General features: G+C 38.9%; 1 protein-coding gene across 2 annotated transcripts; it reads right to left on the reverse strand.

The window, feature by feature from the left end:
- Positions 1-269: 269 nt before the first annotated feature.
- Positions 270-3,046, reverse strand: LOC148351015 (uncharacterized). 2 transcript variants are annotated; one of them, XM_088356275.1, is made up of 3 exons: positions 2,958-3,046; positions 2,742-2,814; positions 270-1,838 (listed from the first exon to the last, which is right to left on the reverse strand). In XM_088356275.1, the coding sequence occupies exons 2-3, from the start codon at positions 2,799-2,801 to the stop codon at positions 954-956; spliced, it is 945 nt and encodes a 314-aa protein (XP_088212401.1). In that variant the 5' UTR covers positions 2,802-2,814; positions 2,958-3,046; the 3' UTR covers positions 270-953. The 2 variants fall into 2 exon arrangements, with proteins under 2 accessions (XP_088212401.1, XP_088212402.1); XM_088356276.1 differs by having other exon boundaries at positions 2,742-2,831; positions 2,958-3,006.
- Positions 3,047-12,827: the final 9,781 nt, after the last annotated feature.

Below are 12,827 nucleotides of genomic sequence, written 5' to 3' on the forward strand. Positions count from 1 at the left end.
CCTTAATACGCTCGTGAAAGGCTGTGTACCCGCGCTTTGAAGAAATGAGCAGCGCCAAACAGTTTCGCGCTGCCACCCGCGCGCGAATTTCCGACCTCGTGTTAAGCACCGCTGTATCTCGTCTGAATGGCGATGTCAATGCGTCCAATAGCGTCCGCCTCAAAGGCAGAAATTTCTGGCCGTGATTCAGCCGCAAATGTCTGTGTGACAGGCCCCTAAGAAAAGGACTGTTTTAAATACAGTCTAAACACCAATCAAATCCCCGAAAAAAGATGAAAAAGAATGTTTTATTCGAGAAATGCACGTACTTGTACGTGCCACACAAGTAGCTTGACAGAGGCTCCAATGAAGCCTGAAGATGGCGTCAGCAAGAAGGACATTTTGAAATTCCGGACAGCACCTTTGATGTTTAAAAATTGGCATGTATGTGTACTTTATAAAGGTTTGTTTTTTTTACAATAACTTCCCTACTGTCAATTTATCCATCCATCCATTATCTGTACCGCTTATCAATCGGGAGCCCACCCCAGCCATCTCCGGGCAGTGGGCAGGGGACACCCTGAACTGGTTGCCAGCCAATCGCAGGGCACACAGGGACAGACAACTCATTCGCTCATTCACACCTAGGGACAATTTGGACCAGCCAATTCACCTGAAATGCATGTTTTTTGGAACGTGGGAGGAAACCGGAGTGCCCGGAGGAAACCCACGCAAGCACGGGGAGAACATACAAACTCCGCACAGGAAGTCTGGAGATGGATTTGAACCCACGACAGGTTCCCATGACATGAACTGTGCCGCACAAGCGCTAACCACTGCGCCGCCGTGCTGCCCTAACAAATATCACGTGTTTAAATAAATACAAATAAAAAGGATTGTTCCAATTTACTGGATTTGAACTTTTATCCACAATAATTACATTTTTGCAGGATATTTCTTCTTTTGGCGTTGTTTTAGTTGTCGCCTCTTCTTTCCGTTATGCGACCTTCTGTGGAGGTGCTGGCGTCTTCTGCAGATGTGGTCGTGTCTGGTTGGTGGGAGATAGTGGTGGCAGGTTTAGGTGTCGGGGTCTTTCCGTCGTCTGTGCTTGTCGTGGTGGGATTTGTCACAGGACCTTCCTTGGAGGATTCCTGAGATGACTCGTTGGATGATTCCTCCGAAGACACCTGAGAGGATTCTTGTGATGACTCTTCAGATGTCTTCTCAGATGATTCCTCAGAAAACTGCCCGGTTGTTTCATCTGAAGACTCCTTAGAAGATTCATCTGAAGATTTATCCGATGATTCCTCTGAAGACTCATCTGAAGATTTATCCGATGATTCGTCTGAAGATTCATCTGAAGATTTATCCGATGATTCTTCTGAAGATTCATCTGAAGATTTATCCGATGATTCCTCTGAAGATTCATCTGAAGATTTATCCGATGATTCCTCTGAAGATTCATCTGAAGATTTATCCGGTGATTCCTCTGAAGATTCATGAGAGGATTCCTCAAACGACTCCTCAGAGGATTCTCGGGAAGATTCCTCAGATGATACCTGGAACGATTCCTCAGAGGATTCTCGGGAAGAGTCCTCAGAGGAAAGCATTGTGGACCCCTCGGATAATGTTTGAGGTTTCTCCCCAAAGGACTTTTCAGATGATTCCTCGGTGGATTTCGACATCGGCTCCTCGGACGACAGTTTCACAAACTCCACAGAGCTTTTAGGGTCATCTCTGTACTCCCAAGAATCTTGTGACAGAGATGACTCAGAAGACAGACTCAAGCTCTCTGTTGCCTTTGATTTGTGTTGCTGGTTTTCAGTGATGTTAGCATTTGGATGCCAGTTTTCAATGACCTTAAAAAGGAACGTCAAATGAGAGAATGAAATGTTTTTTTTTAAAAAGTGATGTGAGTGGTACAATACTAATAAAAAAAATTAAAAATGAATAAAATTACCACTACTCTAATACAACCCTGCAAAAACCATTTGCCCCATAGGCAGCATATATTTCTCTTTTAAGTAAATATTTTTTTTACATTTTACTTTGGTTATTCTTTGGTTATTTTTTTAAACTATGTTATTGCAGTAAAATTCAAAAAAATAGTGAAAAATAATACAGCTGTCTGGCCTATAGTAGATGATTTTTCTCATTTTAAGTAGTTTTTCTGTTTTACTGAAAGTAAAATCAGGATCAATACTATTTCTCTTTCTTAAGGGACGGTGAGTATTATTTTGCGTGTTCTTGTCATGAAAAAATGCAATTTTTTGAAAAAAAATAAAAATATCTGAACATACAGTATATACTGTATGTGCATTTTTTAGATTACCTGTAGGTTGCAAAATTAGCCTTTATTTCACATAACCTGTGTCTTAATAAATGGGGAACTGACATAATTGTCTGCAATCTTACCGCTACCCAAATACCTCAAAAAGGCTAGGGAAAAAATTATAAGTACAGTCAAACGGCACGTTTTGGTCACTTAAGGTCTTCAATGTTTTTATTTTTCTTTGTACTTTTTACCACTTGTTTTGAGTTGCACTACACCATTCAGTGACATAGTGGTCAAGTAATACACACTGTCCCTTTAATTGACTTAAAAGCAAGTTCTGAATATCTTAAAGTGATAAATATGATGTTTAAAATGAACAAATGTATCCAGTAGAATAATAACATTTACTTGAAAGGATGATTATTTCAAAAAGTTTCCTTCATCCATTTAAAATGGACTTTATGCAGAATTCAGAAGAGGGCCTTACTGGTTTGGAGGAAACCGGAGCAAGAAGTAAAATGATGAGAGAAAATTCAGCAAAAGCCATCTTTAGTTAATTCCTGCAAACAGAAACAAACTTAGAAAAGAGAATACATTTTAGTAAACACAAGTGCCAAGTGAAAAATTACCTAATAACATAAAAATGGCAAATCTTACAATTTGGAGAGAAATGTTTGAAATACTTAATAAAACCGTAATTTACCTTTTTGTGTCAGATACCAGAATAGTCACGTAGATGTCTCCTAAATTCTGTGCTGGGCCAAAGAAGATGTGGGAGTTTCATGTATGAGGATGTGATGCTTAAGTATGCTGTGCAAAAAGATGGGCAGGGCTCTTGTAGGCTTTGAGAAGAGGATTGAGAAAGAGAAGTCTGGCATGAGCAACAAAGCATAGACAAGTTGCAACAATTGCATCAGAAGATTTTCCCAACAATGTAGAAGCTAAAATACCTTTTAATACTTCTAGCAAACATTCAGAGAGGTGCACGACAGAATCAAGTCACATGTATTTTTCAAGCTCTTAATCACAGAATCAGATCACCATGACAACATCCCCTGATCTGAAACCTACACTAGGGCAAGGAAAAACTAAAAATAACCCGAGCATTAGGAACATGAAGAAACCTTGAGAGGGGATTGCACAGGAAGTAATTAGAGGTGTCCAAACCTTTTCCTCTGAGGCAGATACTCTGAAAATCTCAAGTGGAATCAATTTGATTCTTTATAAACAGTAATTGCTTCCTCATCCCAATAATTTTGTTTTAATAAAAAGACTAAAGTACTTTTATATAAGATTAGTTTACAATTTATCAATGCTGATAAGTATTCTGAAAAAAGCTGTTCAAATTGAAAGAAAGAAAGAAAGAAAGGGAGAAACAAAAACAAAGAAAAAAACAAAGAAAGAAGAAATTAAAAAAAATGAAAGGAAGAACAAAAGAAAGAAATTAAAAGAAAAAAAGAAATAAAATTAAATAAATAAAGTAAGTAAGTAAGTAAGTAAGTAAGTAAGTAAGTAAGTAAGTAAGTAAGTAAGTACGAAAGAAAGGACGAAAAAACGAACGAGCGAACGAGCGAACGAGCAAAAGAAAGAAAGAAAGAAAGAAAGAAAGAAAGAAACCAATCTTTTCTTTGCAGAAACAATGTAAACATAGGCCAGGTAACCAACAACTTCTTTTAGTGATTAGTGATAAAGAAGCACCGATACTGACACCAGGTCTCGGTACTTGGCCATTTATAGAAAGAATAAAATAAACCATTCTTTTCTTTGCAGAAACGTAGTAAATATAGACCAAGTAACCGACAACTTCTTCTTTCAGCTATTCCAAGAGGAACGAATCCAGAAAATAACTGTCAGTAGGCGTTTGGCAGCGGAAGCCAGTGGGTCTTTATGACTTTTGGCAGTCCGCATCTGATACTTGTGAAGTTTGTCATGGCGACGCCGTGAGCCCGGCGGCTCTCTATGAAAAAGTGTCGTTTAGTGCAACCAAGAATTGATTCATCATTTAGGCAGACTGAGTGGCAGCCTGTGGAATTTTACACGGCAGTCCGACTTTGATAAATGTGTATGTGTTACGTCTGTGTGACACAAGCGTGTTACTCCAATACTCAAGTCGCGACTGAAATCGCGGTCTTCCTGTTACCTCATCAAGAGGATGAGACGCTTTTAAAAATTGCGGATAGACATCAAACACGTACAGTGACTCGCAAAAGTACAGGCACTGTCATATTTCAGGCTTCAAATTTTAAGCGAAAAACAGAAAAGATTTTCTAAGACGCAATCGTGAAGTGAAATTCAATTATTTCAGCATTTTTCATTCATTCACAACGAAAAAACTGAAAAGGAGGTGCACCAAAAACATTGGCCCTCTGTTCTCTCAGCACAGTCAACTGACCCCAAGAGTTCCCTGATGACTTGAATTCCGTTGTCGACCTAAATGACTAACGGACAGACTGGATACCAGAATCGATTATGAAGACCAAAGAACACAAAAGGCAGGTCCGGGGTAAAGTTGTGGAAAAGATCAAAACAGAAATGGGATACAAGAAGACTTTGAAATATGTACATATCTCCACCGTGCGACAAGAATATCAAAATGGGAAGAGCATAAAACCACTGAAAACCTACCAAGTCCCAACCATCCCTCTAAATTTTCGTCCGAAACAAAGGGAAAACTACTTAGTGAAGCAAACAAGAGGCCCATGATCTTGTTGGATGACCTGCGGGCATACACAGTTTAGGAGGAACAATCTGTGCATAGGACAACTATTAGCCATTCTCTGCATATATCTGCTCTTTATGGAAGAGTGTTATGAAGAAAGCCCTTTCTGAAACAATGCCGTAAAAAATCCCATTTGGCGTTTAAAGGAAGCCATATGGGAGAGACAAATAACAGGTAGAATAAGGTGCTGTGATCAAATAAGACAAAAATGTAACTTTTTTGGGCTGAATGCAAAGAGTTAAGTTTGGCGTAAGAGTAATATTGCACAACAAGCAGAAAACACCATCCTCACTGTCAAACATGGTGGTGGAAGCATCATGCACTGGTGTTGCTTTTCTTCAGCAGGGAGTGGAAAGATCATAATAGTTGATAGGAAAATGGATAGTGTGGGGGAAATTATGGTCTAAGTGTGCCTTCTATACTATATTCTATATTTTGCACCCAATATATAGTTTATACTTTTATATCTTTATAGGTTTATATATTTCTATAGTGTACTCAGAACCAGTTACGTTTTCAAGTTGTTTTCAGGAGCAAGCACCTTCAAGGTCAAGACAATAACATACCTGTCAAGCTCCAGGGCTCCATGCCCTTACAAACAATCGTATTTACCCTTACAAAATACAAAATAATGTTACACCATATTTTTTTTTCAAACGTGTTTATTCATGTAGTTTAACATGTTATATTGTACATGTGTTTCGTTATATCATATATATTGTTAATTAACATTTTGTTGTGAGATACTGAGTTGCTCGACATGAATCAGGTTTATTATTAAAAAAAGTTCAAAAATTAAGTAGCTTGGACGTTCACTGTAAAAGGAAAAAATACATGCAAATATAATTAAATAGAATTTTCTTATTCAAATTATTAATTCATTTTCTGCATTAAATTATTGTTGGTAATATACTGATTAAAGGGATAGCCACAAACCTGTCTTTTTTCATTTTCTCCTTTTATACTTCCTTTTTTTCTTAACTTCTTTATACAACATAATATTTTGTAATAAAATGCATCAAAGCAAGTGAGCCGATTAAGAGCCAGCTCTCTTTAATGAGTTGAGCCGAAAAAGCCGGTTCTCTAAAAAGAGACGGACTTCCTTTTACTACACAACTACCATGGAATGATGCATGATGGGAAATCCCCAGGCGGCAGACGCATGCGCACAGTAGTATCAAACCGCTCGCTTCGTTTGCAACAAAAAAAAAACGATACCGAGATAGTGGCTACTATAGAGGACTTGATTGATATGCCTTTTTGTAATAGTCGGTGTATACGGGCTGATACCCATAATTGACAAATCTGCGTTTTTCCGTACAGATTTTCTTGTACCTCGTACACGTCTTAAAATGCACTAAAACGTACTTTGTACGGCAAAAACGTACAGGTTGACAGGTATGCAATAAGTTTCCCAAGCCAAAAGAATTTGTCTTTTATCAAAAGATACAATTCGGAAACTCACTGGTAGACTCCTATCTGTTATCAAACAGGTGCACAGAACTCCTTTTGCTAACCTGTCTACAACTTGAAGGCCACTGGCAATTTTCTCAAGACGGCCATCTATTTTTTAACAATGAACTGTAATGTATCAAATGAATCATTCAAAGGAATTTGTTTTGTAAAGGTACAGCCTTCAAGTATATTGTTATGTTAGCTTGCCCTCTAGTGAAAGAGTGTACTAAATTATTTCCATGTTTATTTTTAGGTTAGAGTGCCCTTTAGTGGCCAGCAGTGTATATCACACCATGTAACCAAAGAAGTCTCATCTCATCTCATTAGCTACACCGCTTATCCTCAGTAGGGTTGCGGGGGTGCTGGAGCCCATCCCAGCAATCATCGAGCAGTGGGCAGGGGACACCCTGAACTGGTTGCCAGCCAATCGCAGGGTACACGGGGACAGACAACTCACTCGCTCATTCACACCTAGGGACAATTCGGACCGGCCAATTCACCTGAAATGCATGTTTTTGGAATGTGGGAGGAAACCGGAGTGCCCGGAGGAAACCCACGCAAGCACGGGGAGAACAGGAAGTCTGGAGCTGGATTTGAACCCACGCAGGAAGTTCCCAAGACATGAACTGTGCCGCACATGCGCTAACCACTGCACCGCCTTGCTGCCAACCAAAGAAGTCGTCCAATCATAATTATTTTACATGCATGTGGTTTATTCTATCCTCCAATCAGAGTCGATGAAACTGTATTCAAAAGGCGCTCACGTTTCAGACTTTGGAAATAATCTAAGGGGGTCTTTGCCTCGTCTTCTGTGTTAGATTCTCTTTAATAAATAAGTTTGTAACCCAAAAGTCTCTGATATCCTTTTGAACCTAAAAGATAGAGCCAAATACAGGGCAATTCTGGCAAAATAATCTGTTGGAGTCAGCAGGAGAGCTGAGAATGGGGCAAGGGTTCACCTTCCAACAGGACAGCGACCCCCCCCAAAAAAGAAAAATCTACAATGGACTCGTTTGAAACTAAGAATATAAAGGAGAACTCCATCTAATTAGCCGAATTAGCCGAATTAGTGTCGCTTGAGTCTCCGTCAAGCCTTCTCTCTATTCTCTCTCGATCTTCTGAAGTTCTCCCGGCCCACGTTTTTTCCACAAGCGGGTGTGCGGGCTCCTTCCATGGGCGTGCCGGGAAAAAAAAACGACGTGGCCCCACCATCATGGAGAAGACCGTCTCGATGTCTGGACCCTGAGCGTTCCTGCGTCACTATAGGCCCCTCTTGCGCAGGGAAGTGCTGATTATTATATCAGCCCTTGTCCCAGTTCCCGTTGTTTCTGTAAACATCATTCTTCACAAGGTTGCATTGACCTCACCCCACAGCTCAGCCAGTGAATATCTTTTGCATTTAAATGTAATTTGTATTTGATCGTACAAAATCCTTTATAGTCAAATGTATAAAATCCTTTAGGATGCAACAGTTTAAAATAAATTACCTTAATATGGCATTCACGGCTATTATGAACATTGTGTTTTAATCAATAATGTTTTTGTATATTAATAAGCAGCACAAGACTTTATAGTACATGCAAAACACAATGTAAATGAGTGTATTTACAAGAACTACTGTCATCCTCATTACACTTTTGTAATCCTTATGTCAACACAGACATAAAACCACTTCCTCTTGTCTTAAAAGTCACCTTGGCGACAAACGTCACACTTCCCATTAAAAATGTCTCTTATGAGTCGGTAGCAACTGTGAAAACAGCAGAAAATTGAAATCTTGGTGATTGCTTGTGGGGTTTTTGTTTCCCGTATACACAAATATTCCCCATTTTTTAAATAAGAGGCAGTTTCCTTCTCCTGTATCTTTTATACATCGCATCTTACAAAGGACAATCATAATAAAAAAAAAAAAATAATAATAATAATAAAATAGTAAGCTTAAGGGTTTAGGTTAGGGTTAGGGTGCAGGTTAGGGCTAGGACTAGGGCTAGGGCTAGGGCTAGGGCTAGGGCTAGGGCTAGGGCTAGGGCTAGGGCTAGGACTAGGGTGTTGGTGGCGGTGTTCCTAACTGTGGTGGCTTGTTTGTAGAATGTGGGGCCCCGTGTTCGTGTTATGTTGATTTCTGGTAATTTACTTTTTACTAAGTAATCGTTGAGGTTTTTGTTTCTTTTAAAGGCTGAGATGATTTTGTAATATTGGATTATGCCTGTGTTCTGTAGTGCCTAGGTTATATTTTGTTTAATTTTCCTATCAGCAGTTTGGCTAAATGCTGAGTAGGTGCTTATTAGGGGGATGATTTTCTGAGTGTCCTGTTGTTTTGTGGTTAAAAATGTTTTACGGACTTGCCTGAGGAAAGATCTAGAGCAGGGGTGTCAAACTCATTTTAACTCGGGGGCCACACGATAGAACAAACATTTTGTCGGGGGCCGGACTAGTAGATTAAAGAGAAAGAAAAAGAGAGATAAAGAAATAAGAGAAAGAGGGAGGGAAAAGGAGAGAGGGCGGAACAAAGAAAGAGAGAGAGGGAGAGAGCGGGAGAAACAAAGATAAAAAGTCCTGAGAGAGGGGGTAAAGAAAGGGAGCGGAAGAAACAAATCCATAGAGAAATAGGAAGACGGAAGGTGAGAAAAGAGAAAAGAAAGTGCGAAGGGTAGGAAGAGAGAAAGAGAGAAAGAGAAAAGAGAGAAAAGGAAAAAAGGAAGTTGGAGAAAAAGAAGTTAAAAAGACACAGAGATAGAAAGAGACAAAGAGCAACGAAGGAAGAGAAAAAGAGAGACTGAGAGTGACAGAGACAGAGACAGCGAGTGGGAGAAAAGGGGTGGAAGAGAGAGAGAGAAATAAATACAAGTACAGTGTCTTTGTTCGAGGCACCTTTCTTTGGCAACATCAAGTTGACATATTTCAACGTGCAGCTTGTTTTTCTCTTGCGCTTCTCTGAGTGTTGTCTCGCGGGCCGGATTCAATCCCTTAGCGGGCCTGATCTGGCCCGCGGGCTGCCTGTTTGACACCTGTGATCTAGAGTATCCTCTTTGTCTCAGTGCCTTGAAAAGGGTTTGGGTAGCCTTTTCAAAGTCTGTATTCTGTGAGCAGATTCTGTTGAATCTGAGCAACTGTGATTTGATTAAGCCCCTGTAAGTGTGTTTTGGATGGAGGCTGTTTTTGTGTAGAAGTGCATGTGTGTCTGTGTCTTTAAAGAAGGCTTTAGTGTCTAAAGTATGTGTTTGGGTGAATGAGGGTCCTTTGTAAGTGGTTGCGTCTAGAAAATCTATCTGGTGCTCATTTGTGGAATGTTTGACTGTAATTGTACTATGGTGTGTGTTGAGGGTTTGTATGAACTGGTTGGAGTCCTCTATGCTATGTGTCCATGTTCCCCAAATGTCATCCAAGTATCTAAAATAATTGGTGGGCAATTTGGCACATTTTTCAAAAGCTGTCTCCTCCCAATTTGCCATGTAGATGTTAGCATAGGCTGGTGCAATTTTTTTGCCCATGGCTGTACCACTGATCTGTAAGTAGAATTTCTTGTCGAATTCAAAGTCGTTTCTAGTGAGACTAATTTCCAGGAGTTGTACTAATGTTGCATCTGGGCGTTTGCTGTCCGGGTATTTTTCCACCCAGCGTTTTACTGCTGTTAGTCCTGCGACTGTGTTTATGTTTGTGTAGAGGCTGTCTATGTCAATGGTGAATAGGATTGTTTCCTGCATTATTCTAATATGTTTTATTTTGTTTACAAAGTCATATGTGTCTTTAATGTAGCTATTATGTTTTGTGGATAGTGGAGTGAGGAAGTGGTCTATGTATTCTGCGATCCTGAAAGATTCACAATTGCAATCTGAGATATTAGGTCTTCCTGCTGGGACTTCATATGGTATAGTCCAGGATAGCGGTGGTTTGTGAATTTTAGGCAGCAAGTAAAATCTCCGGGGTCTGGCTTCTTCTTCTCCCATTAGGTAGCGGCTTTGTTTTTTGCTGATGTATTTATTTTCTAGTAGTGTTTGTATGATATCCTCTATTTTCTGGGCTGTTTCTGGGTATATCGGTTTTGTTAATTTCTTGTAGTGTGTGGTGTTGTTGAGCTGTCTGTATGCTTCATGTATGTATTGCGTTCTGTCCAAGATAACTATTGCACTACCCTTGTCTGCTGGTTTAATAACGTTCTGTTTGTTGTTAGCTAGTTGAAAAAGAGCTTCACATTCTCCTCTGCTGAGGTTATCTTTGTCTCTGTGAGACTGTGGGTTCAGTGTGTTGATTAGGTTGTGGTTATCCTTAATCACTTGTGTTATTATGTTTGGGATTTGGTTGTCTCTTGGTTCCCAATGCGATTTTGGTATGAATGGTTTTTGTTGTGAATCTTCTAATCTTTTGAAGAAAGCTGCTAATTTCAGCTTTCGGTGGAATTCTTGGATTTCTCCTCTGAGGATTTCCCTTTGGTTTTTACGAACGTTCACCGTGGGGACAAATGATAAGCCCTTTTCCAGTAGACTGATTTGGTTTTGTGTGGGTGTGAAGTTCTGGGCTAGTAGAATGATATACTTATTCCTCTCCCTGTTTGGGCTTGTGGATTAGGGTTAGGGTTAGGGTTAGGGTTAGTCGATCACGTCCATGAATAGTCCATGGTGTAGACCAGGGGTGTCAATCTGGTTTTAGCTGGGGGCCACAAATGCTATAAAAAATCTCACGGGGGCCGGACTACTTGGGTTAGGGTTAGGGTTAGGGTTAGGGTTAGGGTTAGGGTTAGAGTTAGGGTTGGGGTTTGGGTTTAGGTAAGGGGTTTGGTTTAGGTTTGGGGGTAGAGGTTTGGGTTTTGGTCTTTCATTTAACCCTAATTGGAACAATTTTTGGTTATATTTCATCAAAATTGTTGAATTGTATTATCAATATCCTTATATTGTACATAGAGATTGCTTCTTTTTTGGGTTGTCACTCTAAGTTGCTCTCTTACTTTGAAAGAAGAAGACATCCAATTTCATCTCATTTTTTTATAATGACTATAAAACTATTCATTCAACTGCTATTATGTATTTTATGTTATTATTTGTAGATATATAATTGTTTTTGGTTACATTTATAAACTCTTAGTCGGTAAAGATGTCGGTTCGAAGTAGATTTAACCATTTGGGTCCTTTTATGAAGGTAGGACGCTTCTTCACAGATTATCACTTTTCGTGGTTGGTTCTGATCCCCATTAACCATGAAAACTGAGGGATCTCTGTATTATAATTATTAATATTAATTAACTGTGGAATGGATTACTGTGCTGTTGCTCTACGGATGCAGATTGAGGCCTGTGATTATCTTGCCTTGAGGCAGAGGGCAATTTTCAGACAGAAAATTCTGATTTGGCATACACCTCAGCCCAAAACAATAGAATTAGTGATACTATTAGCAAATTAACAGTAAGTCAAGCTATCGAGTAAATAATCCTCGTATAGTGGAATCAATTTCATAAAGAAGGATTATTATCTTAAAGCAATTATTCAAAAGGAGCAGCCCATAGAATACAACATTTTTAATGCTAATCAAATGACAAAAACTATGTAGGTTTTTTTAATTTGTAAGTATGACTGTGCCTCATGAACTGAGCTGTTATAGCTATTTCCTTGTTTTGAGGCGTCGTTGCTGCCATGCACTTCCTGGTTAAAATTTCAACATATTACCTATTGTTTTCTTTTATTGATTTTCACTATGTTCTGTGTACTGTTACCCAATGCTAAATCTATTGCACCCTGGTCATACTGGAAGGGGAATTTCTACTTGTGAGTTTTTCCTTGCCTGCATGTTGGTTTAAGATCAGGCGACGGTGTAATTGTAAATCTTGTGATTAAGGGCTATACAAATAAATGTGACTTGACAACACTATGTTAAACTGAACACGGTATGATTAAAATAAATTAAAAAAATATATATGATCATGAAGAACCTGAGCAATGCTGTGCCATTTTACTTCCTTGCTTTTTGATCCTCCTCTTCCCTTCCCACACGTAAAAGTTTCGCTTATTGAAAAATAAAAGACTGTCACAAAATTAACTACATTCATAATTGTTGTTGGATTAAAGATATATATAAAAAGAAAAGTTTGGGGGGAGTAAAAAATATATAGTTTTAATACGTAATTTCGCCAAAGGGAGTTTTGAAGTTGAACATTTTTAGATTAAAACAAAGTATTTTTAAAAAGAACAACATCGATTGATCAAAGAAACATTTTGAAAGTTTTGAAGTTTTTGTAATAATAGTTGGTTGCATCTATCATTTGACGTTATTCTGATTTTAGTTGCAATACTCACACAAAATCCAATTTTTGTGACCGACATCGTAAAATCCAACTTGATGATTAGCTACATCTAGTGGCCAACAAACTGCACTGCATTTATGATACAGAATGGTTTATATTTGGTTTAC

Source organism: Urocampus carinirostris, chromosome 16 (assembly GCF_059441175.1).
Source record: "Urocampus carinirostris isolate Australia breed hairy pipefish chromosome 16, RoL_Ucar_1.0, whole genome shotgun sequence".
Taxonomy (NCBI): Eukaryota; Metazoa; Chordata; class Actinopteri; order Syngnathiformes; family Syngnathidae; genus Urocampus; species Urocampus carinirostris.

Bases quoted from the DNA above. Each gene is read 5' to 3' on its own strand.
- LOC148351015 (XM_088356275.1), bottom strand. From the start codon at position 2,801: ATGGCTTTTGCTGAATTTTCTCTCATCATTTTACTTCTTGCTCCGGTT. The intron at 1,839-2,741 runs GTAAGGCCCTCT...TTCCTTTTTAAG, and splicing joins CTCCGGTTTCCTCCAAACCA to GTCATTGAAAACTGGCATCC.